Genomic DNA, 17,140 nt, shown 5'->3' with positions numbered 1-17,140 from the left:
GCCGTGTGTGTGTGTGTGTGTGTGTGTGTGTGTGTGTGTGTGTGTGTGTGTGTGTGTGATCTTCTCAGCAGCTGGCTCTCCATTATGCTCTCAGTTTTTGCTGGAGCAGTGGTTTGTCTTTTAGTTTGATAGCATTATGGAATCTTTGGCATATGTAGTGTAGAGAACACAGATTACAAGTGCTGGCATACCCAGGTCACCGCCACGTGGGTCAGAGGATACAACTGTCAGCTTGACGGGACACTTCCTGACCCCCATCACCATCCTGCCTCTGCCTCTACACAGCCACCTTTCTCCCGGTATAATTTGTTCTTACTGTTTTGGAGTTTGATAAGCACCTCGTCCACTGTCCTTCCTGGCTCCTCTCGTTGTGGATCCCTGGATCCATGCGGGCCTTGCGCAGTGCTCCTTCCTCAGTTGTGGATCCCTGGATCCGTGCGGGCCTTGCGCAGTGCTCCCTCAGTTGTGGATCCCTGGATCCGTGCGGGCCTTGCGCAGTGCTCCTTCCTCAGTTGTGGATCCCTGGATCCGTGCGGGCCTTGCGCAGTGCTCCTTCCTCAGTTGTGGATCCCTGGATCCGTGCGGGCCTTGCGCAGTGCTCCTTCCTCAGTTGTGGATCCCTGGATCCGTGCGGGCCTTGCGCAGTGCTCCTTCCTCAGTTGTGGATCCCTGGATCCGTGCGGGCCTTGCTCCTTCCTCAGTCGCTACTGCTGAAGACTCCATTCTGCGGCCACGGTACTTTCCGTGGCTGCCTGTCTCCTCTTGGGAGCCACTGTAATGGTGCCCTGAGCACTTAGTGAGCCTCAGTTTGCATGTACCTCTCTTTCCACGGGTCCCCAAAATGGGGTGACTGGCTACAAAGCTTCCGTGTGCTCAGTGTTAGGCATGAGGGGCCTACCAGCTTATTAGAACTAGGGGGCAGAGGAGATAGCACAGTGGTTATGCACACAGACTCGCATGTCTGAGGCTCCAAAGCCCCAGGCTGAGTCCCCTGCACTACCTGAGCCAGAGCTGAGCAGGACTCTGGAGAAACCACCGCCTGGTGCCAGTCACTGCTCTTACCTTTGCTCTCTGCTCTCTTTCCTGCTGTAAGTTCCCAGTGATGGGCTGGATTCCAGATCCATTCAGATTTCTCTGAGAACTCCCTTATTTTGTTGCACGTTGACCTGTGAGGACTTGTTCTGATATGGAATCTGCTTTGTAATGAGGGCAGTGAGGCTATTGGTCTGTCATTCTGGTAAGAACGGGAGTCTCTCAGATATCTTCCTACCAAGAAGCATTATTGAGTCATCTTTCATGACAATACCTCAAAACACACTTCTGGATATGTACCTGCGGTCCGCTTGTGGGGCTTCATGAGTGGCAGAGCAGTGCTCCGGGCATCTCTACCCCCACCCCCCACTCTGTGAGGAAAGTCAGAAATGGCCACTGGGTGATGGGGTGGGGTGCACGGAGCGTCAGCTGTAGGCACTTTGGCTGTCGACTGGAACCCCCACCTGCAGGTCTGGGGTCTCCTCTATCTTCCCATCCTCTCAATTTCTTTGTCTTATCTAATAAATTAGAGAAAAGAAATGGCCACCGGAAACGGTGGATTCGTCGTACTGTCAGCATCGAGCCCCAGCAACTAGAGGCAAAGCAAAAAATTAAATATCAGACTAGACTTTCTCTGTTTTTCTTTGTAGCCAATCGTGAGGCAGAAGAAACATTTTAACACACTGCACATCCCGAAAGCCTTGCAGAAGGCCTTGCCGTTTAAGAGCAAGCCCAAGACCCAGGCGAAGGCAGGCAAGACACCCAAGGACAAGCAGAGACCGGCCGTCATCCGGGAGCCTCATGAGAGGAAGGTACTGGCGGTGGGGTTGGCGGCGGGCCGCTTCCGGTGTCTCACTGGACGTGGACTGTCAGTGGCACCCGTGGCATTCCTCTTACAGACTCATGTCCCATCAAATTCTACGTTAATAAGCTCATAACAGACTTTGGTTCAGCATGTATCCTTCTAGTTCAAGACACATTTTACTGTGTGTGTGTGTGTGTGCGCGCGCGCGTGTGCGTGTGTGCGTGCGCGTGCATGTGTATGCGCACATGTGCACACGCGCTTCTCTCACTTCTTTTTTAGAATTTTTTTATTACTGATTTAATAATGCTTAACAAGATTGTGGTATAAAGGGTACAGCTCCCACCACCAGAGTTCCCTGTCCCACCCCCTCCACTGGAAGCTTCCCTCTGGGAGCAGGGACCCAATTTCTTTATGGGGAGCAGAAGGTGGGAGTTCTGGCTTCTGTCATTGCTTCTCCACTGGACATGGGCTTTGGGTACTGATGGAGTTGGAGTTCAGGGCCCTCTGGTCATCTCCCCCTGACATTTCTCCCCCTCTGGGAGGATGGACCCAGGGTCATTATGGGAGCAGGAGGTGGGAGTTGTGGCTTCTGTCATTGCTTCTCCGCTGGACATGGGTGTTGGCAGGTGGATCCACACCCCCAGCCCGTCTCTGTCTTTCTCTAGTGCATCTGCAGCTTGGGGGCACCCGCTCTGCTTGCCTTTCTTTCTTACTTTTTTTTTCTTAATCTTATTTATTTATTTACTTATTATCTTTATTGGGTAGAGACAGGTAGAAATCGAGAGGGTAGGAGAAAGAGAGACACCTGCAGCCCTGCTTCAGCACTTGCAAAGCTTTCCCCCTGCAGGTGGGGACTGGGGATTGAACCTGGGTTCTTGAGCGTTATGGCACGTGTGCTCAGCCAGGTGTGCCACCACGCGGCCCTCCACTTGTCTTTCTCAGCACAGTCGTCACTAGGTTCGACTCTTAAGAGTCGTGGGTTGACTCCAGATTTGATCCAGGGAGGTGAGGTGTGTAGGTTCCCTGAGACTTGAGAGCAGCTGTGTTGCACGTGCCCGGCTCTTCTGAGGCCCGCTGTCTTGCCCCCCGCCAGATCGCCGCCCTGCTGGATGCGCTGAGCACGGTGCACAGCGAGAAGATGAGGAAGGCGAAGGTGCAGCGGCACCTGCGCAACAAGGAGCACTTCCGCCTGAGGCAGAAAGAGGAGGAGGAGAAGCTGAAGCGGCAGAAGGACCTCAGGAAGAAGCTGTTCCGGATCCAGGGCCAGAAAGAAAGGCAGAACCAGAAGTCCAGCCTCAAGGGGCCTGCGGAGCCGCCCAAGTGAGCTGCGCCGAGGAGAGGGTCGCAGGAGTGACCTGCGGGCGTGGGCGGCCTCCGGCTCTGGCTAGTGAGCTACCGGCCAGGGGAGCGAACCAGAAAGACCCGGGCCACACCTCTGAAGGGCGGAGTGAGGACTGCTGACTGCCAGGTTTGAAGTGATGCACTCTGTGGGCTTGCTGACCCTCACACTCTACCGACTTCTGTCAGTTTTGGGGTTGGTTGGGTTTGTTTTGTTTTGGCCCCAAAATATCATTAAAGTATTTTCCAATTATTTTCAGTTCAGTAGTTTTCTTAGTTTTGAATGTTTGACAGTTGTGAATGACTGTTTATTCTGCCACCTTCATCGTGAGTCTCCCAGAAGGGGACATAATATTAGCCAGGCACCTGACCATGAGTGGGAAGTTTTAGAGAAAGGTGGACTTCTCGTCGCCGTATATTATATTCCTTGCCCCTCCCTCCCTTTCTTCCTTTTTGTTGGTGAGACAAATTGCAAGGGAAAGGGAAGATTGAGAAGAAGAGAGATAGAGGGACCAGGTGGTGGCGCACCTGGTTAAGCACACACATTACAGTGTGCAAGGACCCTGGTTCAAGCCCCTGGTCCCCACCTGCAGGGGGTTGGTCCACAGGGTTGCAGGTGTCTGTCTCTCTGTCCCTCTCTATCTCCCCCTTCTTTTTCTATTTCTCTCTGTCTCTATTCAATAATAAAGAAGAAGAGAGACAGACACATGCAAGCCCTACTTCACTGACTGAAATTCACCCCCACAGGCGGTGCTGGGACTTGAACCCAGTCCGTGCACATTTTCATATTTTCTGGATCCCATTATGTAATTATCCCTGTTGTGGCCTCTCCAAACATTTGGGTTCCCTTTTTTTTTTTAATGTTTGTTTATTCCCTTTTGTTGCCCTTGTTTTTTTTATTATTTTAGTTGTCGTTGGATAGGACAGAGAGAAATGGAGGGGAAGACAGAAGGGGAGAGAAAGACACCTGCAGACCTGCTTCACCACCTGTGAAGCGACCCCCCCCCCCCCCCCGCCGGTGGGGATCTGGGGGCTCGAACCGGGATCCTTTTGCTGGTTGTTGCACTTCGCGCCACCTGCGTGGGTTCCTATTTTAGCGCGCCATCTTATGATGCACTAAAAGCACAACTTAAAAACAAGAACAGTGACTCCAGACATCTTCACAGATGAAGATACTGAAGACGTGCAGCTAGCACTGGTGGAAATATGAACTGTTAAGCTTTCCCAGGGGACAGACACTGCAGCTGCCTGCTCAAATGCTTGAAAACCTGACAGGACACATGTCCGTTCTTCCTCACCTAGGGGGTGCCCAGAGGGGATGGGAATCCTGTGACGGACTGACAGTCATCAGGGACTCTGAAGAGGAGAGGAAGACTGCTCAGGAAACGCACTCAGGAAACACGGTGAGGAAGGACGGGGTGTCGAGTATCTGGATTTTCTTCGTTTAGTTTATTTGGACTGCCTAACAGAAATCCTTTCTTACAGTCTGAGCATTTATTGTATAAAGTAGCATCACATCTGTATATATTTCCTGAATATTTCTTCGGACAGCTTTCATTATTTTTATTCTCTCTTGAACCCAAACAACCGTGAGCCTTTTTCCTTTGTCCTTTTTATCCTACTTACAACCTTCACTTGAATACATAAGTCTCCCTCTAAAGACCACCTTTGTTGACTTCCACACTTTTATATGATCATCTTATACGAGTTGAAATATTGCCTGGTTTCCGCTGTAAAAGTATCATATTTCCTCAATGTATTCCGAACATTGTCTTCTTAATAATATTTGTAGTTTTAATCTTTTTTTATCATCTTTATTTACTTACTGGATAGAGACAGCGAGAAATAGAGGGGTGGGGGAGATAGAGACGGAGAGACACCTACAGCTCTTGTTTCACCACTTGAAAGACCTTCCCCCTGCAGCTGGGGCCTGGAACCCTGGTCCTTGCACATCGTAAGGTGTGCACCCCCGCCCAGCCCCTAGCATTGATGGTTTCACTGCCAGCTGCTGAGGGACGTTGGCGTGTACGGCAGCTGTGAGTATCAGTGTTCCAGGCCACCCAGGCGAGCCGGACAAGGACATCTGCTGTCTCGTGGGCTGAGCTTTGCTGTCAGAATGAGCTGGCGGGACCCTGTTCTTCAGCGGCTCCGCGGACCTGGCTGGCGGGACCCTCTGCGGAGCCGCCCCTGTAGCTTTCTGCTGGCTCGGGCTGCATGGACGGGGCGGCGCAGGGCGGGCCGTCTCAGGTGACCATCCGCTCTTGCTTCTGGGCGGCAGTGCCGCGGGGTCAGTGCTAGTCTGTCTCGGGCTGGGGGCAGCTTGACGAGTGGCACTTACGCCTGGGGTGGGGGCGCTGCTAGCTTGGCTTGTTGCTTGTTGTTCACGGGAAACTGCTGATGTGACCTCGGCTCACACAACACGCTCCTGCCTGCCCAGTACGCCTTCACACCTCCTCGGAATGTGCTGCCACCCCTCAGCCCCTGCCAAAACACCAGGCCCTTTCCACACAGTCTGCAGGCCCCCACGCCCACCTGATCGGCTTGCTTGCCCGACTCCACAGTCCAGGGCCAAAGGCTGCATTGGTTCTGCTGGCCCCTCTGTCTTGCTTCTGTGTCCCCACCGGTGAGGCATCTGCATCCAATTGGTGGCCGGCTGGCTCCCAGCTGCCTCTTCTGCACCAGCCTCTAGACGGACAGGTGGACAGCCAGGCCCTTCCCCCAGGGCTGCTGTTCTGAAGTGTGTGCCCCGCCTCCTGCCCTCAGCCTCCCGCTGCGGCGGCCCAGTCTGCCCCCTTGTCCTGCTGTCCTGCTCTCCCGGGCGAGGGGTCTAACAAACAGACCCTGCACCTTCCCCGCCTCCACCCCACGCCGCCCAGAGTGCACTGAGGTGTGTGAGGCCAGTTCCACATGTGGCTCGGGGTGGGCTTTCTGGAAGCTGGGAATGACGTTCTTCACATGAGCCAAAAGCTGAAAGCAGCCTGACATACCTGTCAGCCCACAAATGGATAAACACACAAAAATGCAGGGGCCGGGCGGTGGCACACTGGGCTGATTGTATGTCACAGTGCACGAGGACCCGGGTTCAAGCCTCTGGTCTCCACCTGCAGGGGGAAAGCTTTGCGGGTGGTGAAGCAGGGGTCTCTGTCTCTTCCTCTCTATCCCCCCTCTCCCCTCTCAACCTCTCTGTCTCTATCCAATAATAAAGAAAATTCTACGTAAAAATCGTATACAGACAAAATATTCTTCAGCCTCTGAAAGGAAGAAAATGTCTGTTAGAACTAGAAGAATCTTAAAGATAATTAACATGTCGGACACAAAGAAACAAACGCGATTCCACTCACTACAAGGTGTCGGGACAGACAGGTGCCCAGAGAGCAAGTGCAGGTGCGGCTACAGCTCTGGGCAGGGGCTTCTCCACAGAGGGTTTCCGCCAGAAGGGGGCGCGCTCTGCTGAAGACTGCAGGGGCAGCTGCACGACGGTGGTGGACGGAGGGCTCTTAGCTGCGCATCTGAACTTGGCCAAGTGGCTGTTAACCGCAGGCCAGGAAGGCGTGGGCCGGGCCGTCGCGCAGCTCCCAGCTCCGGGCAGAGCACAAGCTTGGCAGGCGAGGCCCTGCGCTGCCTCTTCACATCAGCGAAACACAACTAGCAAATGGCGTGAGTCCTGGGCTGGCCTGTTTCAGATCCTGCCTTTATCATCGAATTGTTCGGTCTTTCTCAGGTTATCAGAACTCCTTCAGTTTTTCTTTTTAAAATTATTATTAATGATTTAATATTGATTTACAAAATTACAAGGTCACACGGGTACAACTCCACACTGTTCCCACCACCAGAGCTCAGTGTCCCCACTCCCTCCACTGGAAGCTGCAGCAGTTCTGATGTTACAGATATGGGTTGACTATTATTTCTATAGCCATCTGTTAATGTTTGTATATATCTGCTCATTTTTTAAATTATTTATAAAAAAAAGAAACACAAAACCATAGGATAAGCGGGGTACAACTCCACACAATCCCCACCACCAGAACTCCGTATCCCATCCCCTCCCCTGATAGCTTTCCCATTCTCTATCCCTCTGGGAGCATGGACCCAGGGTCACTGTGGGATGCAGAAGGTGGAAGGTCTGGCTTCTGTCATTGCTTCCCCGCTGAACATGGGTGTTGACTGGTGGATCCACACTCCCAGCCTGTCTCTCTCTTTCCCTAGTGGGGACAGGGCTCTGGGGAAGCAGAGCTCCAGGACACATTGGTGGGGTCGTCTGCCCAGGGAAGTCTGGTTGGCATCATGGCAGCATCTGGAACCTGGTGGCTGAAAAGAGAGTTAACATATAAAGCCAAACAAATTGTTGAACAATCATGGACCTAAAGGCTGGAATAGTGCAGATGATGAGTTGGGGAGTCTCTTTTGTAGATAGCTAGTAGGCATATTTTAGTTATATTTCAAAGGGCCTGTGACTATACTAGTTGTTTTTTTTTTTTTTTTGTCCCCTGAGCCTGAAATGTGATTTATAGCAACTATCTATTGCCTTCTTAAGCCCTAAGACAACAGGAACCTCCCCCTTCCTCTTTAGAGCCTATATTTCCCCCAGTCCTGGAACCTCTAAGGTGGGGCTCACTTTCCTACATGCTTCTCTCAATTCATACCAAATAATATTGCATCCACCGATCCCAACCTAATCAATGCAATGAGTACCACCCCAGCATGCTTCAATTCAGACTGTGTCCAGAGACTTCAGGTGTGGAATGACAACCCTTCAGCTTCATTACTCAGGTAAGACTTTTCCTTTCATAGGATTCTCTAATTCCATTCCAGGTGGTTCACTTCCTCACAAAGTCCCAAAACCAGATATAGACCAGGTCCCGTAAGATAGAACATATGTTCACGTGTCCATAAACTAGGACAAAATATATACCTGAAAGCAAGAGTACACAATAGTCTCCAGTGAGTCAGTATCAAGTTCCTAATGAAATAGTGTCTACTTAGACTTAGATACCCTCCTCACCTACTTCATATTACAGTCATCTCACTCCAAAGTTAACCTTAGCAAAGTAAGGACTGCACAAGCTGAATAAGGGCAAGAGACTGGCAGACTTTAACGATGACTCTTTAGTAACTGTCAGGCCACCACATAAGCTGGGGCCCTATTCAGGGAGTCCTGAGATTCCCACACAGACATGTTGGGCCTAGACCTCGAATAAATCCCTCTCTCCATTGTTACCAGTCACCTCTATTAGGAACAACACAACAGACCCCTTTGTGGGTCTTTCATAGGACCTTGCCCTCAACTTGGGTCAACAACGGTAGAGAATGTCCCATCCTCTGAAGGGAGGCTGGACAACATACTCTGTGCGACACCTGAGTAAGATGGGTCCTGATATTGGGGCAGCTTGGAATGTTCCTACTCATGACCACAGAATGTGAGCTCAGATCTACAGGGATGCAGAGGTCACACAGGCTCCTAAGCTGAATATGGGCCCCAGATCACATCAAATCAAGGGTTTACAGTCAACAGTATTTACACCCCTTCCCCATATTAGGGAGCTACTCTTCCCTGATGCAGCTTTCTGGTCCTTTTTCCAGCCTGACATCACCTCCATTCTTTTAAAGGTCCTATTTTTCTCCTCTCCAAGTCACACCTACACCTGTTACTACATCCGAATGCCCCTCCTTTTTCCTCTTCTCTGGGTCCTGATGGAGTTGGAGTTCAGAGTCCTCTGGGCATCTTCCCCTGACATCTCTCCCTCTGGGAGGATGGACCAAAGATCTTTTTTTTTTTTTTTTACTTTGTGTCCCCCCCACCCCTGTGAAGTTGAACATCTACCCTCACCCTCCACCCAAAGATTTTCACTTTGGTGCTCTACTCCAAACTCAGATTCTGCTTTTGAGTTTCCCTTTCTGTTCTTGCTCAACTTCTATTTATGGCTGGGACCATCTCATACTTGTCTTTGTCTTTCTGACTTAGCTCACTCAACATAATTCCTTCAGAATTCTCTATTTGGAGCAGAAGGTGGGAGTTCCGGCTTCTGTCATGGCTTCTCCACTGGACATGGGTGTTGGCAGGTGGATCCACACCCCCAGCCTGTGTCTGTCTGTCCCTAGTGGGGCAGGGCTCTGGGGAGGGGAGGCTCCAGGACACAGGGGTGAGGGCGTCTGCCCAGGGAGGACAGGATGGCATCATGGTAGTGCCTACAGCCTGGTGGCTGAAAGGCAGTGAGATATAAAGCAGGACAAATATTTAATAAACAGGCAGCTGAAGGTAGGAACAGCGCCGATGAAATTAGGGATCTTCGTGTGGAAAGAAGCTAAGAAGTCTATTTTAGGTACGTTCCAAAGGGCCTCCGACTTCCATAGTTTTTGCCCGAGTTTGATAGCAAGCATGGAGCTGGACAAAGACAACGTCTGGGAAGGTGGTGTCAGAGTTTAGGGCAGGGACTCGGCTCCCGTCTGTGAAGCAGCTGCTGTGCCCATCTTTAAGCCTGGCGCTGGGTGGGGGTCATTACTGGCAGGACAAGCTACCCTGACTACTGTCAGTAGTGGCTGGTGCTGTTCCTGGGTGCTTCCTGGAGAACGTGGAGAAGGAAGGAAGGCAGGCAGGCGGGCAGGCAGAGAGGAGTGGGAGCTCAGCTCTCCCTTCATGCTCACTCCAGACCTCTGCCACCCACACACCCGCACCCTCTTCTCTGCCATCCTGTCCTGCCCGTTTCTCAGCCCCCCAACAACAGCCCACAACAGGCCGTGACGGCATCTCCCCACAGCCTCCTCTGGCACCGTGTGGCGTCTGTCTGTGGAGGCCCCGGCTTTCCCTCTGGCTATGGTCCTGAGGGGCCTCGGCTCAGTGGTGGAGCACAGGGATGCTTCACTGCCCCTCGGCCGCCCCCGCCAGCCGCTGCCCCCACCAGGAGCCCCCCCAGAAGGCCACCTTCCTCTCTGCCCTGTGGAAAATCCACAGATGCCGTGGCCGTGGTCACCTCGTCCCCATCTGTCCAGTGAGTAAAGTCAGAGCTCAAGCATCCATCTAGGTGGAAGCCAGGAAGGCCCGCCCAGGTGTGAGAAGGAGTGAACGTGGGACGGGCAGACAGCACAGTGGTTCTGCAAAGAGACTCTCCTGCCTGAGGCTCCAAAGTCCCAGGTTCAACCCCCACACCACCACCAGCCAGAGCTGAGCAGGGTGCTGGGGAGAGGAAGGAAGGGAGGGAGGGAGGGAGGGAGGGAGGGAGGGAGGGAGGGAGGAAGAAAGAAAAAGGAAGAAAGAGAAAGAAAGGGAGAAAGGGGGATTATGGATGGGATGGGGTAGATAGCATAATGGTTATACAAAGAGGCTCTCTTGATAGGCTCCAAATGTTCAGTCCCCCACACCACCATCAGCCAGAGCTGAGTAGTGCTCTGGGAGAGAGGAAGAGAGAGAGAGAGAGGAGAGAGAAAGAGGGAGAGAAACGGAGAGGGAGGGGGAGAGAGAGAGAGAGAGGGAAAGGGAGAGGGAGAGGGGAGAAGGGAAAGGGAGAGAGAAAGTGGGAGAGAGAAAGGGAGAGGGAGAAAGGGGAGAGAGAGAGAGGAAGGGAGGGAGGGAGGGAGAGTGCAGGCATGTGGGGTGGTGCTGAGCAGCAGGAGAGAGTAAGAGTTCCTGATTCCTGAGCAGGTGTGCGTTGTGTGCTCCCAGGCCTGTGGGCACTGTGGCTTCTATGTGTTCAGACTGAAGGCAGCCATGTGCCAGCCGTGCAACCGTGTGCCAGTCCTGCAGCCCATGTGTCAGCCATGCAGCCATGTGCCAGTCCTGCAGTCTGTGTGCCAGCCGTGCAGCCATGAGCCAGCCATGCAGCCCATGTGCCAGCCGTGCAGCCCGTGTGCTAGCCGTGTGCCGGCTGTGCAGCCCATGTGCCAGCCTTGCAGCCCGTATGCCAGCTGTGCAGCCCGTGTGCCAGCCATGCAGCCCGTGTGCCAGCCTTACAGCCCATGTGCCAGCCTTGCAGCCCGTGTGCCAGCCATGCAGCCTGTGTGCCAGCCGTGCAGCCCGTGTGCCAGCCATGTGCCAGCCGTGCAGCCTGTGTTCCAGCTATGTGCCAGCCGTGCGGCCTGTGTTCCAGCCTTGCAGCCCGTGTGCCAGCCGTGCAGCCCGTGTGCCAGCTGTGCAGCCTGTGTTCCAGCCGTGCGGCCTGTGTGCCAGCCGTGCAGCCTGTGTTCCAGCCGTGTGCCAGCCGTGCAGCCCGTGTGCCAGCCATGCAGCCCGGGTCTCAAGCTAGGCTGGGGGACCCCACCTGTGCCCATGGGCCTGGGGAGCCCCAGGGCCTCTTATCCCACAGCAGCTGCACAAGGGAGGCAACAGAGGGCACTGCAGGCACACGGTGTGCTGCCTAGGCCAGCTCCCCACAGCACCCTGCACACAGCACCCTCCACACAGCACCCGCACACAGCACCCGCACACAGAACCCTGCACACAGCACCCGCACACAGCACCTGCACACAGAACCCTGCATACAGCACCCACACACAGCACCCGCACACAGAACCCTGCACACAGCAAAAGCACACAGCACCCGCACAGCACCCTGCACACAGCACCCGCACACAGCATCCGCACACACAGCACCCGCACACAGCACAAGCACACAGCACCCGCACAGCACCCTGCACACAGCACCCGCACACAGCATCCGCACACACAGCACCCGCACACAGCACCCGCACACAGCACCCTGCACACAGCACCCGCACACAGCACCCTGCACACAGCACCCACACACAGCACCCGCACACAGCACCCTGCACACAGCACCCGCACACAGCACCCACACACAGCACCCGCACACAGCACCCTGCACACAGCAACCACACACAGCACCCTGCACACAGCACCCGCACACAGCACCTGCACACAGCACCCGCACACAGCACCCTGCACACAGCACAAGCACACAGCACCCGCACACAGCACCCTGCATACAGCACCCGCACACACAGCACCCGCACAGCACCCGCACACAGCACCCACACGCAGCACCCGCACACAGCACCCACACGCAGCACCCGCACACAACCCTGCACACAGCACCCGCACACAGCACCCGCACACAGCACCCTGCACACAGCACCCGCACACAACCCTGCACACAGCACCCGCACACAACCCTGCACACAGCACCCGCACACAGCACAAGCACACAGCACAAGCACACAGCACCCGCACACAGCACCCTGCACACAGCACCCCCACACAGCACAAGCACACAGCACCCTGCACACAGCACCCGCACACACAGCACCCGCACAACACCCGCACACAGCACCCACACACAGCACCCTGCACACAGCACCCGCACACAGCACAAGCACACAGCACCCGCACACAGCACCCTGCACACAGCACCCGCACACACAGCACCCGCACAGCACCCGCACACAGCACCCTGCACACAGCACCCGCACACAGCACCCGCACACAGCACCCTGCACACAGCACCCACACACAGCACCCGCACACACAGCACCCTGCACACAGCACCCGCACACAGCACCCGCACACAGCACCCTGCACACAGCACCCACACACAGCACCCACACACACAGCACCCTGCACACAGCACCCGCACACAGCACCCTGCACACAGCACCCACACACAGCACCCGCACATACAGCACCCTGCACACAGCACCCGCACACAGCACCCACACACAGCACCCTACACACAGTACCCCCGCACAGCACAAGCACACAGCACCCTGCACACAGCACCCACACACAGCACCCGCACACACAGCACCCTGCACACAGCACCCGCACACAGCACCCTGCACACAGCACCCTGCACACAGCACCCACACACAGCACCCGCACACACAGCACCCTGCACACAGCACCCGCACACAGCACCCTGCAAACAGCACCCACACACAGCACCCGCACACACAGCACCCGCACACACAGCACCCTGCACACAGCACCCATACACAGCACCCGCACACACAGCACCCTGCACACAGCACCCGCACACAGCACCCGCACACAGGACCCTGCACACAGCACCCATACACAGCACCCGCACACACAGCACCCTGCACACAGCACCCATACACAGCACCCGCACACACAGCACCCTGCACACAGCACCCGCACACACAGCACCCGCACACACAGCACCCTGCACACAGCACCCGTACACAGCACCCGCACACACAGCACCCGCACACACAGCACCCGCACACACAGCACCCACACACACAGCACCCGCACACACAGCACCCGCACACAGCACCCACACACACAGCACCCGCACACAGCACCCACACACAGCACCCGCACACAGCACCTGCACACACAGCACCCGCACACACAGCACCCTGCACACAGCACCCGCACACACAGCATCCGCACACAGCACCCGCACACAGCACCTGCACACAACCCTGCACACAGCACCTCGCACACAGCACCCGCAAACAGCATCCTGCACACAGCACCCGCACACAGCACCCTGCACACAGCACCCGCACACAGCACCCTGCACACAGCACCTGCACACAACCCTGCACACAGTACTTGCACACAGCACCCTGCACACAGCACCCGCACACAGCACCCTACAGATGGCACCCTGCAGAAGGCACCCTGCAGACGTGGGGGTCAGTGTCAGTCATGGGAGTCAGTGTCAGACATGGGGGTCAGTGTCAGTCATGGGGGTCAGTGTCAGACATGGGGGTCAGTGTCAGTCATGGGGGTCAGTGTCAGTCATGGGGTCAGTGTCAGTCATGGGGTCAGTGTCAGTCATGGGGGTCAGTGTCAGTCATGGGGGTCAGTGTCAGACATGGGGGTCAGTGTCAGTCATGGGGTCAGTGTCAGTCATGGGGGTCAGTGTCAGTCATGGGGGTTAGTGTCAGTCATGGGGGTCAGTGTCAGACATGGGGGTCAGTGTCAGTCATGGGGGTCAGTGTCAGTCGTGGGGGTCAGTGTCAGACGTGGGGGTCAGTGTCAGTCGTGGGGGTCAGTGTCAGACATGTGGGTCTGTGTCAGTCATGGGGTTAGTATCAGTCATGGGGGTCAGTGTCAGTCATGGGGGTCAGTGTCAGACATGGGGGTCAGTGTCAGACATGGGGGTCAGTGTCAGTCATGGGGGTCAGTGTCAGACATGGGGGTCAGTGTCAGTCATGGGGTTCAGTGTCAGTCGTGGGGGTCAGTGTCAGACGTGGGGGTCAGTGTCAGTCGTGGGGGTCAGTGTCAGACATGTGGGTCTGTGTCAGTCATGGGGTTAGTGTCAGTCATGGGGGTCAGTGTCAGTCATTGGGGTCAGTGTCAGACATGGGGATCAGTGTCAGACATGGGGGTCAGTGTCAGACATGGGGGTCAGTGTCAGACGTGGGGGTCAGTGTCAGTCGTGGGGGTCAGTGTCAGACATGTGGGTCTGTGTCAGTCATGGGGGTCAGTATCAGTCATGGGGGTCAGTGTCAGTCATGGGGGTCAGTGTCAGACATGGGGGTCAGTGTCAGATATGGGGGTCAGTGTCAGACATGGGGGTCAGTGTCAGTCATGGGGGTCAGTGTCAGACATGGGGGTCAGTGTCAGACATGGGGGTCAGTGTCAGATATGGGGGTCAGTGTCAGACATGGGGGTCAGTGTCAGTCATGGGGGTCAGTGTCAGACATGGGGGTCAGTGTCAGACATGGGGGTCAGTGTCAGTCATGGGGGTCAGTGTCAGACATGGGGGTCAGTGTCAGACATGGGGGTCAGTGTCAGTCATGGGGGTCAGTGTCAGTCATGGGGGTCAGTGTCAGACATGGGGGTCAGTGTCAGACATGGGGGTCAGTGTCAGACATGGGGGTCAGTGTCAGACATGGGGGTCAGTGTCAGTCATGGGGGTCAGTGTCAGACATGGGGGTCAGTGTCAGTCATGGGGGTCAGTGTCAGTCATGGGGGTCAGTGTCAGTCGTGGGGGTCAGTGTCAGTCGTGCGGGTCAGTGTCAGTCGTGGGGGTCAGTGTCCAGTCAGGGCTGCGGCAGGGAAGATGGATGGCCAACTCTGCTGTGCCCCTCCCTGCTCCTGCCCTGGGTCCTGAGCGGGACTTCCTTCCTCCTCCTGTCTGGCCCAGCCTGCCCTAATTCTCACAGAGAGAGCAGCGGCCCTTCTGGAAGCCGAGTCTTCCGGGCAGATTTGATTATGTCGCTAACACAATCAGGAAGTTTCCCCAGGATTTCAGCTGCTTTGCTCGCAGCCGGACCTGGTCCCAGGGCACTGCTGACCCTCGGCTCGCGGCTGGCCGTTGCTATCTTGGCTGCAAGGGCCCGAGAGGCCTCCAGCAACCAGGTGGCTCCTGGGAGAGGGGCTGCAACCCAGGCTCCTGGGAGCCTCCCAGAAGCCACATCACAGGTACTAAGAGCGAGGGGGTACCTGGCTCTGGTTTTATTCAGCAGGACCAATTCTCTTTTCTTAAATCTGTTTTTTATTAGTGATTTAATATCGATTTACAAAATTACAAGAAAAGGGCAGGTAGATAGCATAGCAAACAGACTCTTATGCCTGAGGCTAAACAGTCCCAGGTTCAATCCCCAGCACCACCATAAGCCAGAGCTGAGCAGTGCTCTGGTAAAAACTAATAATAATAGTAATTACAAGATAACAAGTGTACGATTCCCCACCGTTGCCACCACCAGAGCTCTGTGTCCCCATTCCTTCCATTGGAAACTGCAGTGGTTCTCCCAAGGTCACAGAGAGGGGCTGACTTTCTATCTATCTACTTATCTATCTATCTATCTATCTATCTTCCCTATGGTACTTCCTTTACTTCCTTTTTTTATTTATAAAATAGAGATATTGGCAAGACCATAGGATAATAGTGGTATAATTCCACACATTTCCCACCACCAGAGTTCCTCTCCCGTCCCCTCCACTGGAAGCTCCCCTATTTTTTATCCCTCTGGGAAGATGGACCCAAATTCTTTATGGGGAGCAGAAGATAGGAGTTTTGGCTTCTGTTATTGTTATTGATGTCATTGTTGTTGGATAGGACAGAGAGAAATGGAGAGAGGAGGGGAAGACAGAGAGGGGGAGAGAAAGACAGACACCTGCAGACCTGCTTCACCGCCTGTGAAGCGACTCCCCTGAAGGTGGGGAGCCAGGGCTCGAACCAGGATCCTCACGCCAGTCCTTGTGCTTTGCGCCACGTGCGCTTAACCCACTGCACTACTGCCCGACTCTCGATTCCCTATTCTTCATTCCTCTGGGAGGATGGACCCAAATTCGCTTCTGTCATTGCTTCTCCGCTGGACATGGGTGTTGGCAGGTGGATCCACACCCCCAGCCTGTGTCTGTCTGTCCCTAGTGGGGCAGGGCTCTGGGGAGGGGAGGCTCCAGGACACAGGGGTGAGGGTGTCTGCCCAGGGAGGTCAGGATGGCGTCATGGTAGTGTCTGCAGCCTGGTGGCTGAAAGGCAGTGAGATATAAAGCAGGACAATTTTTTTAATAAACAGGAGCCAGGAAGTAGGAATAGAGCAGGTGAGAATAGGGATCTTGGGGTAGCAGTAAGCCAGGAAGTTTATCTGAGGTATGTCCCAAGGGGTCCATGTCTTTAGTGACTTTACTTGAGCTTGATAGGCAGCATGGGGGTGGGGGAGAAATGTCTGGGAAGATGGTGTCAGAGTAGAGACTAGGGCTAGAAAGTTGGATTAGGGCAGAGAGTAGCTCCCAAACTTAAAGAAAATCTACAAATATAATTAACTGTGAACCCCATCAGTCTGACCCAGGGCCATGTCTGTTCACATTCAGCACAGGAGCCTGTGTGGCCTCCGAGTCCCTGTCAGTCTGAGCTCACAGTCCATGTCACAGCTGGAACATTCTAGGCTGCTCTCTTGTCAGGACCCGTCTTCCTCGAGAGCAGAGCAGGCTGACCAGCTTCCCTTCAGACCAGCCTCCTCCCTGCCATGGTTAGTCCACAGGCATCCCAGAGCCTTTGTCTAGAAAAATACTCAGATGAGGAGTCAGGC

At 54.8% G+C, this 17,140-nt stretch overlaps 1 protein-coding gene across 1 annotated transcript in view; it reads left to right on the top strand.

The window, feature by feature from the left end:
- The window catches only part of BMS1 (BMS1 ribosome biogenesis factor), a 31,401-nt gene extending 27,967 nt beyond the window's left edge, over nt 1-3,434 (top strand). Inside the window, exons 22-23 of the mRNA XM_007538740.3 lie at nt 1,683-1,844; nt 2,931-3,434. Coding sequence (XP_007538802.2) covers nt 1,683-1,844; nt 2,931-3,161 — 393 coding nt within the window. The 3' untranslated portion in view covers nt 3,162-3,434. The remainder of the gene's footprint in view (nt 1-1,682; nt 1,845-2,930) is intronic.
- Nucleotides 3,435-17,140: the final 13,706 nt, after the last annotated feature.

Source organism: Erinaceus europaeus, chromosome 1 (assembly GCF_950295315.1).
Source record: "Erinaceus europaeus chromosome 1, mEriEur2.1, whole genome shotgun sequence".
Taxonomy (NCBI): domain Eukaryota; kingdom Metazoa; phylum Chordata; class Mammalia; order Eulipotyphla; family Erinaceidae; genus Erinaceus; species Erinaceus europaeus.
This window is presented reverse-complemented; position numbering and strand designations above follow the sequence as displayed.